The sequence below is a fragment of the Poecilia formosa genome, unplaced genomic scaffold, assembly GCF_000485575.1.
Source record: "Poecilia formosa unplaced genomic scaffold, Poecilia_formosa-5.1.2 Scaffold22, whole genome shotgun sequence".
NCBI lineage: Eukaryota > Metazoa > Chordata > Actinopteri > Cyprinodontiformes > Poeciliidae > Poecilia > Poecilia formosa.
The window spans coordinates 520344-533005 of NW_006799961.1; the positions used below are offsets into that span (position 1 = coordinate 520344).

Genomic DNA, 12662 nt, shown 5'->3' on the forward strand with positions numbered 1-12662 from the left:
AAAAAGGTTTTAATTGCTCTAGTGGCTTTTATTTAGTAGTAAATTGACAAAAAAATGTGAGTAATGAGAAAAGGGGAAGACCAGGAAGCGACCCCACGCATTGAAAACTAGAACCTTCATATGTGGGGTGTGCTTAACCCCACATAAGCCATTCAAGTCTGTGGTTGTAATGTGAGAAAATATGAAAAAGTTAGAGATCTGAATAGTTTTGAAAATGCAAGGACTTCAGACACAGCTTATAAAACATGACTTTCAAAATGGGGGAGGAAGTCAAACAAAGACGAAGCGAAGAATGAGGATAAAAGCAGCGTGAAGGTGAACGTGTACCTGGGGTGCCTCTGCGGGCCTGCGTGATGCTGAGCTTCTCGTGAGGCGCTCGACAGTCGCAGCTGGTCTCCGTGGCGAAGATGGCAGGCTCGGTGAGAGTCTGAGTCAGAAAGGGACTGGGTTAAAGGAAGACCCAGGAGAACAGCCATTTGCCCCTTCCCTCGCTACTTACAGAAAACCACCATTAAGGTATTGACTACATCTGATGCTCACTCTGCACTCTGAGACAGCGGAGACAGAAAGAGCTGCACTCAGTGCTATTGATCACCAACACTCACCTCTCGCCGCAATCAACTGTATGCACTGAACATGACAGAGAGGACAAAAATCTTTGGTTAGCGTGGCGCTGGAAGGGAGAAGTGAACTCTCTCCCACTCTGACAAGAAATTAAAACCAGAGAGCACAGACGGACAAACCAGATAACGGGATATACTAATTTGTAAGTGCCAAGACTGTTATCAAGGTCAAAACGCTGCAATGTGAGCCCTCCTGAAAAAAAATTAAAATGTAAAAAATAAACTGTGTTCGTGTGCCATCTGTTGACTGCAGGGGAGTATTCACCAAATCTCATTCACACCCGTGAAAGAGAGACAGAGCAGAGCAGAAAGCTGTGGGAGTGTGAGAGGAGGAAGAGAACATGGAAACGGGTTCAGTCAGGCCCCTGACGTCAGTGGCTCCTCCAGGAGCAGCGGCGAAAAAATAGAGTCTGAAACGATAGTGGGTTTCAGGTAAACAGGTAATTAGTTGTTGGGGGGTTTCGTAGACCTTCAGTCGCAGAGAAACTGCGAGGTGGTTCTGGACACAAGCATTTTGTAAGAAACGCAGAAACAGTTGCTTGGTATTAAATTTGTGGATGACAGATAAAAATGTCTGGAGTAAGCCAAAGATGTGGGCTGCAGTCTGGACGCAACTGTTGTTGTGCAGTAATTAAACAGGCAACAAATAACTATGAAGGCGTCACATGAAAATATAGAATTCGTTGCTTTTACATTAACACAGGTGCAAGTTTACTTTTGCTCTGTGCATCTTTGCTCTGCTTTTGAAATTAGATAGCATTTTTGGAGATGCAGAACCCCTGCAACTTATTGGCAACTAACTCTGCTGTTAGTACTCTCTGCAACCTCCTGTAGGGAATAGAACAGCGATTTTTTTTACATTACTGTGATATTTCAGTAATTTGGAGGATTCTTCTTCGCCCAAGCTCTTTGGGTTCTCCAAAGTGCTGGCTCGTCTTTCACGCCACAAGTTTTCTATTAGGTCTGGAAAGTGTGATGGACAAAGAAGAAAGTTGATTTCTGCGTTGATTCGGCTGCATGTTTAAGATCTTCATCCAGCAAGAAGATCAATTGAAAATGAATTTTCTCTTTTCTGGTCAAAACCCATAGATTTTATATGAAAATATCACAATAGTCCAAAAAAAAAAAAAAACCTCACGATGTGCTCTAACACTGTTCTTTGAAACATAAACAGGCCCACAGTATGACACATCCTATTTAGCAAATGAAGGGAATGAAGTTCATCTTCTGTTTTATCCTTGACCAAACTGGAGATTTCATTCTCAAAAAGCTCAAATCACCCATTCCAGCTAAAATCCTTTTATGGTGGTAGACCAATGAAAAATAAAAACATAATTGCGATGCCACAAAAATATGGGTGTTGAAAACAATTATTTGACTTTTTGAAAAAAATAATGTACTCAATTAAGTCCAAAGGGTAGGATTTTTTGGACTGTGCTACTCCAATGAACGATACATTTAACTTGAAGCTTTTTCCTCCAACATTTTTGCTGTGTGTAATTTAAACAGGAAAAACTCGAAGCTCAGACAGCAGCAGCTGTCTGAGCGTCTTCCCTTCAGGAAGACGCCTCATCACTTGTGATTCCTTGGGCATGTGATTCCTTGGGCATGGTGAGATTGTTGAGAGTTAGCAAAGAGCAGATGGCCAAGGTTAAACTTTGTGATCAGGAGAGTACAAGGGCCTATCAGGGCGTGCGGCTGGAGCGTGCTCACTGTAAAGCCCGATCTGGCACCAGATACAGCATCTGGCCTAAGAAGGATTAAAGCGGCAGGGGAGGAAAAAAAAAAAAGGACACAAGCCAGTAGCCATAGCATGACTAGCCAAGAGAGAGACTGCCGTAAAGAAAACAGGCTGAGGCAAAGAAGAAATAGGTAAATGACGACTCGGTGGAGACAAAAGGGCTGACAGCATGATTTGTGTCAAAGAGGAATAAAGCAGAGTATCCCAACGCAGGAGGCTCTGTGATTTCACTGCGACAGTTCTCACTCAGCAGGACATTTCTCTTCCTTTGGCAGCCCCCTCAACAACAACAACAACACCGTCCACTCAGCACTCTGAGCATCTCCTTCAGGCACATGCAATCCAGGATCTGTTTCATAACAGGGGACAGAGGAGGAACCTTTTGTTTTCCCCCTTACTTCCTGTCTCCCTTCCTCACACACACACACACACACACACACACACACACACACACACACACACACACACACACACACACAGTTAGTATACACACTCTCATCTCACAGAAAGGCAAGCAAACAGCCGTGCACATCCTCCCTACCGTCCGGGGATGAGGGCAGGTGTGTTCTAGCTCCTCCATTTTTCCCAAAGCCTCATGGGATGCAGCTGATTTCTCCCTGTTTTGTGACTCAGCATCAATGAGGAGATGCTGCTCTCCTCACCACTGTCTCCTCTATTTTCCCCGCCCACTCTCTCCTCTGTCTGTCTCCCTCTCCCTCCTTCTTGCCCTTCTTCCCACGGGGTGCAGTCCTTCACAGTCAGCCGGGGAAAGACCTGGTTAGAAGCGATGTGGAATCAAGGTGGGGGGAGATTTTTTTTTTATTTATTTTTTTTTTAAGGAGGCACAATCCCACAACAGATTTAAGTAAGATATGCATCGTGTTGCTCTAAATATTTAATAATCTAAGCTTCCACAATAAGTAAAGACTCTAAAAAAAGTACAACAACAACAACAATAATAATAATAATAATAATAATAATAATAATAATAATAAGAAGAAGAAGAAGAAGAAGAAGAAGAAGAAGACAAAAATCTCAAGCATTTCTATAACTCACATGGTAGAAATTGGTTTCTGCCCAGTGGGTCTGTAAGGCGCATCATGTGTACAGAATGTGCCGACCACGCCTACCCGGCGCATCAATTGCCTCTCCGGTTGACAAATAGGGCGCACCCACTGTAACCCCGAAGCTGCTGCAGACAAAGACGCATGGAAGAGGTCTCACTCACGGCTATTTCTAATATCAAGCTGCCTCAAAGTACAACTTTGATATTTAAAGAGAATGATAAAAATAATAATAATAATAATCCGAGCTACAATAATTACAAGGGACTGCAACAGTCATAACTCCACAACATTGTGTTACGCTTTTCATATGAGAGATTAGGTAAATAATGTGAGTGGAGCGTCGGTCTAAGGAGACCATCTGGACCATTTCTATGGTGACGGCGGAGAGGAAAGAGAGCTCCCAAATTCGGACCAATCATCGCCCGCCGTAGCAACATAAACTGTGATGATTGGTGGACGAAACCGTTTCACGATTACAAACAAAACAGTAAGCAGAGCATGAATACTAAATATTTAGGTCAAATGTTCAATACATATAGAACTAACTGTAAACTTACTTACGTTACAGCATGTTATAAAATATATTAAACTCCGACTTCCCCGCCAAAACCAGGCTCTTCCTCTCTTTTCAACGGTAAAGCAGTTTATTCCTATTTTATTTAGACGTGGAAAATGCGTCAAACTCGTCAAACTGTAACCATATCCCTAAAAAGATAAGTAAATAAAAAAAGAAATACGTCTAGTCAATATTTTAAACTTATCTTACCTTCCACGATCCTCTTCTGCAACAAAGAGACGTAACAACCGCGCAGCCGGGGTTCACTCTGACGCGGCGCTGTTTCACCATCTTGCTCCTGTGGTAGACTGAAATAAGTGAGCTCTGTCCTCTTTTTCTTCTTCTTCTTTTTTTTTTTTAATATGTCCGTTTTGCTACAGCACAGCAGAACAAATACGTCCCGCCCTGTCCAGCCCGTCCCAGACACAGATCAGCTGCTCCCCTCTGATAAGTGTGGGCCACCGTCCACACCGCGCCACATACAGCAGATAATCCGGCTGTCAGACATGCATGAATCCCCCTCCTATTGTACTTAACTTCATGTATAACATGCGACTGCTTGTAACCATTAATTCATATGATGCCACAGATTCATCTAAATAGGGTATCGTTGAAAAGTGTTTTTTTCTTTCTTTCTTTCTCTCTTTCTTGTAACTCAATTCAAAAGTGGTGCTGTGATAAAATATTCGTAAAATATACATGGTTATATCCATGAGTATCAAAGCAAATATATATATATATATATATATATATATATATATATATATATATATATATATAGGTAAACAAACTCCCAAACATATCAGGGTTTTTTTTATATACCCTGTGTGTTATTATTTTAACAACAAACAACTCACAGAATGTGCCTGATTACAGTGTCTTTATGAGAGCCAGATATTTAATACTACTTCTCTACAGTAATGATTACTTGTTACTCACCTTTCCAGTGTAAACAACATTTTTTTGTGCTTTTACATAAAAATGTTTCCCAAAGATCCTGGAGAGAAGTAATGCTTTGCTAAGTTAAACTGCATGAACATTAGGTATAAATCAGACAGTCAAACTTATCACTTCTTTAAAAATACTATGGCTAAAAGGATGATGAGCATATAGCTTTTCTAAATACTATTCTAAATACTCCCACACTAATAGATATAGCAAATATTATTGTACGCAATTCTTAGATAAGCTTTTACGGTGTTTACGCAGAAAGCTCAAGTGAGCAGCTTGAATAAGAGACAAACTGTGCTTTGTGTTTTCATTATTGCTTGTACTGTAGTTCCTCTGTGGCCCCAGTCTGGGACAGTAATCTATTGTGCCCTTTACAGACCGGCTTCGTTTCTGTGGCAACGGACATCATGGAGGTACAGTGACACAGACACTAAAAACTGGAGAACAATAGCCTAAAATTGTCGTCACAAATGGTATATTAAGGAAGGACAAGGTTATTTATTAGACAAACATTTCATACTGAATAAAATTACATGGAATAGACTAGATAGCTAGATAGAAAAGGTGAAGATTTAATTCTTTTTACTTGAAAATATTTCTCTGTTAAATCAATTAGTACCTTTAAACAGCATATTAAACTCTTTTCCTCTGAAATTAAAATAACTTGCTCACTTTGGCAAAATAGAGAAGGGGTGGCTTTATGATTAGCCTTTCTGACTGAATTAAGAGATGAAAATTTTCTCTTCCCATTTCATAAACAAATAATAAAAAAAATAAAAATAATAGCTTTATAAATGTTTGGATGTTGGACGTAGCTACGTTTTAATACAATGACATAAAATGCAAATTAAATGTAATCCATCAGGTTAGTGAACTTCCTATAAATAAAACACAGTAAAACCACTATAGAATTTATGGCTGAATTTAGATAGACCAATGTCGCCCCCTTCTGGGCATATTATAAGCAGCATATCCGGTAACTGGCTGACAGCAGCGTGATGTCATTTCCTGCATATGACTTTCCCCGGGAAGGCGCTTTGGCGCGGGTTGCTGTGTTGTTGTGCTGCTGTCATTCAGTTGTCGGAATAAAGACCAAATAACAGAAGTAATGGCTCCGGTGGCAGACCCAGATAAAGACATGGACGTTCCGGACGGTGGTGAGTTTGTTTCTCCGGTTTTCCGTTACAGGACAGCTGCTTGTTTAGGCGTTCAAATTGAAATTATTAGCTAACACGACGGCTAGCTTAGTTTAACATTTGCTAACAGGCTTTGGCGTAGGGTACTGCTTGTGTCTTTATGACGGGATTAGATAGATTCAAATGAGGTTTGTCACGTGAATCTGGTATTTGTTCTTGATAAAAAAAAAAAGGTGAAAAGGAACAAATGGGATACTTCAGAAGGTAAGAATTTCACTCAGTGTCATTGTTCTTTTCAGCCTTACTACAGCTTTACTTCCAAAAGAATTACCACAATGTGTCCATCCATTCGCTGCTAATCAAATTCACCTGGCTGGTTAGCGGGTCATTAAAAAGTATAAAAACTTCTACAAAAAATTCAAATGAATAAGAAATATCTCTGATGTGAAACATACAGCTGTGCTTCCACACAATGCCAATCAGAAAGGTCACCTTAAAGTAGCAATTGTTGCTACATATAAGGGTCATAAGGCTATTTACGAGCATTTTGTAAATATTCATATTACTATTTATGGTTTAATTGGCTCTCGTGGCCTTCATTGGAGAGTGGTCAAACAATTTTTTTAGTTTGATCAAAAAAAGTGAATTGTTTAGTTTTTGTTGTTGTTGAAATTCACCTCTAATATGACCTTTTTTTATTCATAAAAGTGTATTGTTTTAGTATTTTATGTCTAATTCTGTGTAAATGTAGCAGAAATGGAGGATTTTGTGTTAAAAAAAAATAATTGTGTGACTCTCCTCAGATGAGAAGGGCGATGCCTGCAGTCTGGCCAAGTCTCGCTCCAGACGAGAGAAGCGGGAGAAGGTGGGCAGGAAGTCAGCGCTGGAGCAGCTCAAGAAGGCCAAAAAGGGGGAAAAGATCAAATATGAGGTGATAAAGACAATATGTTTCTGTTTTGCATGCTTGTAAAGATTCTTTATGCAATTCATAAAACCAGTGGCAAGCTGAGACTTTTTTTTTTTTTGCTGTGCTGTTTTTCTTCCACTCAACTTTCCATCATAGTGCTCACCGTTCAAGAAACTTTGAAAAACCCATTTGTTTTTCTAGATATTAATTCGTAAAGTTCAATTGAAGTGAACATAAGATGGTTTTCTGCTGTGCTTCTCTTCAGTCTGTGTTTAGCTGGTGTTTGCCTTTTGCAGGTGGAGGAGATCACCAGCGTTTACGAAGAGGTGGACGAGCAGCAATACTCGAAAATGGTGCGAGAGAGGCAGGAGGACGACTGGATTATTGACGATGGTGAGATCTGGTTTTGAGAAACCACTGCAGAGCGCAGGCTGATGGAGGGTTCTTTATGCCAAGTAACACCTTCCTTCTTTCAGACGGCACAGGATATGTTGAAGATGGGCGAGAGATCTTCGACGACGATTTAGACGACGATGTTGTTGAAAGCAAAGGTAACAAGCTGAAAATCCTTTTGAAGAATTGAAAAATACAGATATCTTGTGCTTAAGTATTTGGTTTGTGCTTCCAGGAAAAGGGGGCGCAAAAGGGGGAGAGTCAAAGAAAACTCTGAAGAAATCTTCGGTAGCGAAGCCTAACACTATTAAGAGTCTCTTCATGAACAGCAACGTTAAGAGGCCTGCAGAGGTCGGTATTTATGAGAGTCTTTGACAAGATATTCTCTAAACTCACTGCACACTTAATCTTTTCGTAACGTATGCTGTAGTCAGACATTAGATGATGTTCTTACATTTTTCTCATGTTTTGTAATTATTTTTTTTTTCTCTTACAGAAAGATGTAGATCTGTCCAAAGATGACTTGTTAGGAGATATTTTACAAGATCTACACAATGAGGTTTGTTTGAGTGGAGAATTAAACCAAACATTCTCCCACTGACGGGACTGGGAAATAGTTCCTGCTGCCTTTAACCTCTCTAATACCTTATTCATCTGCGATTCCAGAAACCGTCAGCTCTCACTCCTCCACCTTTGGTTACCCTGAAGAAAAAGAAGACGGTGGGATCAATCATGAACCCGTTCTCCCTCAAACCTCAGATGCCAAAGGTGAAGCCATCATGTCCTGACCTACATTTAGTTTTATTGCTGTTTATGTGGAGGTTTTGCACGAATCTGTCAGCGCAAACATCACAATTGAATTATGCAAACACCCTGATGTAGCAGGAGAAGCCCTCAACTTATGGATTAAAAGCCAAGGTGATCCGACCTCCGCCTCTGGACCCCTCTCCCCAGCCTTCTGCCCGTCCTCCTCCACCTGCAACAACCGAGGTTCTTCCAGAAAAACATGAAGCGGAGCTGGAGGAGCCAAACGAAGAGAGAGGTTAGATAAAATGTCAGGGGCTTTCGTTACTTTTTAGCTGCTTCACAATAAGACAAAACCAGTCTCGATGATGCTGTCTGTTACAGAGGACGACAGTCTGGCTTTTGAGGGGGTCGATTTTGATGAGCCAATGGAGGTTGAGCATGAGGAGGAGAAGGCTGTAGCTAAAGATGAAGCCAAACTTGAACCCAAAGGAGGGTTGACAGCGACTGAAGTTAAAGTGGAGCACAAAGCTGAACGTCAGGATCCGGTTCTGCTGTGAGTTAGCTGCAGATACAAACTCACAGATGTCCTTAGATGTTTTTCCCTAAGCATCAAGTTAATCCCACCTAAAGTAAGGTGTAAAGATCAGATTGTTTTTTTTTTTTTTCCCCCAAGTGCCTGGACATCGATCAAAACCAATCGAGTTAAAAATTGACTGGCTCTGAAATCATACAACCGATTTCTCTGTGGATTTGTCCTCTTAAGATATCTCTGACACTTACAGTCCCATTCAATAAATTATTCCAATAACTAAATTCCCTCAGAAAAGAACCATATAAAGATTAATTACACACAAACTGATGTTTTCCAGCTTTTGTTTTGGTTAATTATGATGATTTTCCAATTGCAGCAAATAAAACATAACATTAAAAGTCTGAATACAGCAGATCAATAAAAAAAAACATCTGAAATGTGTACATAATGAAAAAAGTGCTTGATACCCATTTAAAGGTTCTTTTTAATAGGTACTTTTAATCTGACAAATGAATCATATCAAGATGCATATCTAGAATCACTATTAGAAAGAACATGTGAAATATATTATGTTTTTAGAAGATATTTGTATTTGTTCTTGTTTTTAGGCCCAACAGAGTTGGAAGCTCTTGGGGACAGGAGGCTGCAGGTGGAGTCAGTGAAGCTCCAGCAGAGGTGCAGGTCGACTCCAGCAAGCTCCCTCTAGTGGAGGGCACGGATGGGGAACAGGTCTTCCGATTCTATTGGTTGGATGCTTTCGAAGACCCATACAACCAACCAGGTGTGGTATTTAGGCACTTTTCATCAAAATAAACAAAATGTTTTGGTTTTTTTCTTTAGAAGAAGCATTGTTGAGATTTTCTAACTTGATGTTTGACTTTAAATTGCATCCCAGGCGTGGTGTATCTGTTCGGGAAAGTGTGGATCGAGTCGGCGCAGTCTTATGTCAGCTGCTGCGTTACTGTGAAGAACATTGACAGAACGATGTACCTTCTCCCTCGGGAATTCGTAAGTGTCGCACTCTCAGTGAGAACTGCATTTGACTTATTCCTGATGAAAACTGCTCATATCTGAACTGTTTTTATTGCCCAATAAAAACAGAAAACAAATCCGAAGACCGGAGAAGTGTCGGATCAACCAGTGGGGATGATGGACGTTTACCAGGAGTTCAATGAGCTTTCTGAGAAGTTCAAGATTATGAAGTTCAAATCTAAGGTCAGAATTGGTTACAGCTTGATTATTTATTTATTTAATTTTTTTTTTTGTAGAAAACAGGCACCCATGCCTATGTTTTGCTTCTGTCTTTGCAGAAAGTGGAGAAGAGCTATGCTTTTGAAATTCCTGACGTGCCCAGTCAGTGCGACTACTTGGAAGTGAGATACTCTGTAAGCAGGCACACATGAGCAAAACGTCCTAAAATCTATCCCAGGTTGACGCTGGTTCATTAGGATAGTTTTATTTTTACAGGCAGACTTTCCTGCTTTGCCGACTGACCTTAAAGGGACGACATTTTCCCATGTTTTTGGAACAAACACCTGCAGCCTGGAGCACTTCCTTCTCAGTAGGAAGATTAAAGGCCCCTGCTGGTTGGACATCAAGACACCACGTAAGAACGATGCCATTAATATGACTTATTTCTTTGAGCCATGCCTCTAAACAATTTCCCCTGCAGTTCTAACTTCTCCACCTCGTCTTTCTTAGAGCTGATGAACCAATCGGTCAGCTGGTGTAAGGTGGAGGCTCTCGCTGTGAGAAGTGATTTGGTTTCTGTGATTAAAGATCTGCCGCCTCCACCCGTAACCGTAATGTCCATAAGCCTCAAGACGGTTCAGAACCCCAAGACGCACCACAATGAGGTTGGGATATTTGATTTAGCGCTTGGAAAACATTTATGTTATAGTGAAACTTTGTTCTTCCCAGTAATGTGGAAAAATATGGATTTTTTTTTTTTTCTAAATTGAGTTTGAAAACTACAATGAAGTACTAGAACAATTGTAGATAAATGGAGGAGAAAAAAATCTGGCAGCGGAAGATGATGTTTTTACATGTTTACAAGATAAAAATTTGTATAAGTTGTATGTTTTTGGGAAATAAGGATACGATTTTATGATTAAAGACATATTTTAAATCTGGGAAATTCTCTGCCGTATGCTACAACAAAATCTGTCATTTTTTTTGAGATACGTGGGAGATGTTCTGACGCCAGAGTCCAGATGTACCACTTACACTTTGAAAATAGCCAGAAATGCATCTATAAATTCACCATGTGTCATTATGAATTTACATTTGACATGTTTGACTTTATAATCACATTAAGCGACTTTCATGCAAATTCACAAGTTGTTAGTATCGTAGGTTCATATTGTAAATGTATGTCTTTAAATTAGATATTCTTTTGGTAAATGTGTGAAATTCATCAAGAAATATCTAAATATTTGGGTGGAAGCTTTCCACTCTGTGGCCAAATATATTTTTTCTTTTACCTAGAATTGCCTTTATACTTGCTGTAGGAAACACTTCTATATCCTGTATATATATATATTTTTTTTAAAAAAGTAATCTATGCAGTAGATTAACGGGGCTGATCACATTTTTCGCTTAATGCAACATTCATTTTTCTGCAGATCGTGTCTCTTGTTGCGCTCATCCACTACAGCTTCCATATGGATAAAGCTCCTCCTCAGCCTCCCTATCAAACTCATTTCTGTGGTAAGTGTTAAGCATTTTCTGCTGTTGGTATTTTGATGTTATTCACTTGGTAAAAGCAGTGAATTTAAATAGTATTTCTATAGTCAAAGCGCTCACAGAGCCACACTCACAGACACATAAACGGGTACTCAGGTCGTTAGGCTGCTTGGGGTTAAGTGTCTTAACCGAAGGCTGTTGTGATCCCACAAGTTTTTGGATTGCAATACTTTCTCATTGAGCCACAGTCGCCTGTAATGAACCAAGTTGACAAATTTGTAATAAAAACTTGGATGAGATTTTCAAACAAACTGATTGTAACCATTTTTCTCCTCAGTGATCAGTAAACCATCTGACTGCATTTTTCCTTACGACTTCAAAGACGCTGTCAAGAAGAAGGCGAGTGACCACGCATGGACAGACCCTAGCTTTAGCAGCACTGCTTCTGTTTATTTTAATAATGAATGGACAATACTTACCAATATGAATACCATTGAAAGATTTTCATATATTGTGTAGCCATAATTTTAACCATCACTTGAAGCTGCTGCTCATATTTAAGCCAATTTTCTATCCTCCACCTGTTCTTTAAGACACACTGAAAATTAATTTCTCATTTCTCAATTGCAGTACAAATGATGTCTTCTAATAGTGATTGCAAGCCCAGACGTTTTACTAAGAATACATTTTGCTGTATAAAATGAATGATAAACCTTCCCACTGACCTCAGTCTTTTTTTTTTTTTTTTTTTTTAAGAAAGTGAAGGTGGAGATGGCAACTTCAGAGCGGACCTTGCTCGGCTGCTTCCTGGCCAAGATGCACAAAATCGACCCTGATGTGTTGGTGGTGAGCAACAAACCAGTTGTATAAGCAAATACTAAAAATCCACATTGATGTGAAATGGAGGCGTTTAAGCTCGTCCGTCTGGTTGGGAACAGAAAGTACGATCTGTTTATTCCTGATGAGTGAATGCACCATACTGACACTTTGATGAGGAAGAAGGCTCAGTTAGCCTTTTCAGTATGATTTTATTCTCGTAAAGGAAGATATTCTCTAATTTTTTATTTATTTTTTTTTGTAGCTTTCATACATCTGTTCTAACAATAAACTTCAGAATTTGACTGGATTTTTTTTTGTCTCTTGTAGCTTAGCAGAAGGAACTTGTTGTTTCTGCTTAAAAATAAATGTTGAATTTTCTTAATAAAACTGGATAAAATCTGTGTTGGCGGGTCACTAGTTGGAGTCACAAATTGGACAGCTTTATACGTCACTGCCACCTGGAAGTTTCTATTGTTCAGCTAAACAGCAGAGTTTAGGGAAGCCA

At 39.7% G+C, this 12662-nt stretch overlaps 2 protein-coding genes across 5 annotated transcripts in view; one reads left to right on the top strand and one right to left on the bottom strand.

Moving 5' to 3' along the window:
* The window catches only part of pcyt1ba (phosphate cytidylyltransferase 1B, choline a), a 10624-nt gene extending 6322 nt beyond the window's left edge, over positions 1–4302 (bottom strand). For 2 of the 3 annotated variants that reach the window (XM_016669349.1, XM_016669350.1), the window contains exons 1-2: positions 4198–4302; positions 328–427 (exon numbers count right to left, since the gene is read on the bottom strand). In XM_016669349.1, coding sequence (XP_016524835.1) covers positions 328–427; positions 4198–4278 — 181 coding nt within the window. In that variant the 5' untranslated portion in view covers positions 4279–4302. Of the gene's footprint in view, positions 1–327; positions 428–2905; positions 3075–4197 lie in introns of those variants that run through there. The other variant, XM_007547847.2, reaches the window with a different exon arrangement.
* A 1610-nt stretch (positions 4303–5912) lies between these two features.
* pola1 (polymerase (DNA directed), alpha 1) overlaps positions 5913–12662 on the top strand; it is a 59170-nt gene continuing 52420 nt past the window's right edge. The window contains exons 1-18 of one of the 2 annotated variants that reach the window (XM_007547848.2): positions 5913–6095; positions 6878–7005; positions 7278–7374; positions 7458–7532; positions 7610–7725; positions 7871–7933; positions 8041–8142; positions 8257–8416; positions 8503–8674; positions 9262–9434; positions 9549–9661; positions 9755–9868; positions 9964–10038; positions 10121–10259; positions 10355–10509; positions 11278–11362; positions 11676–11737; positions 12095–12184. In XM_007547848.2, the coding sequence (XP_007547910.1) occupies positions 6047–6095; positions 6878–7005; positions 7278–7374; positions 7458–7532; positions 7610–7725; positions 7871–7933; positions 8041–8142; positions 8257–8416; positions 8503–8674; positions 9262–9434; positions 9549–9661; positions 9755–9868; positions 9964–10038; positions 10121–10259; positions 10355–10509; positions 11278–11362; positions 11676–11737; positions 12095–12184 (1968 nt within the window). In that variant the 5' untranslated portion in view covers positions 5913–6046. The remainder of the gene's footprint in view (positions 6096–6877; positions 7006–7277; positions 7375–7457; positions 7533–7609; positions 7726–7870; positions 7934–8040; positions 8143–8256; positions 8417–8502; positions 8675–9261; positions 9435–9548; positions 9662–9754; positions 9869–9963; positions 10039–10120; positions 10260–10354; positions 10510–11277; positions 11363–11675; positions 11738–12094; positions 12185–12662) is intronic. The other variant, XM_016669351.1, reaches the window with a different exon arrangement.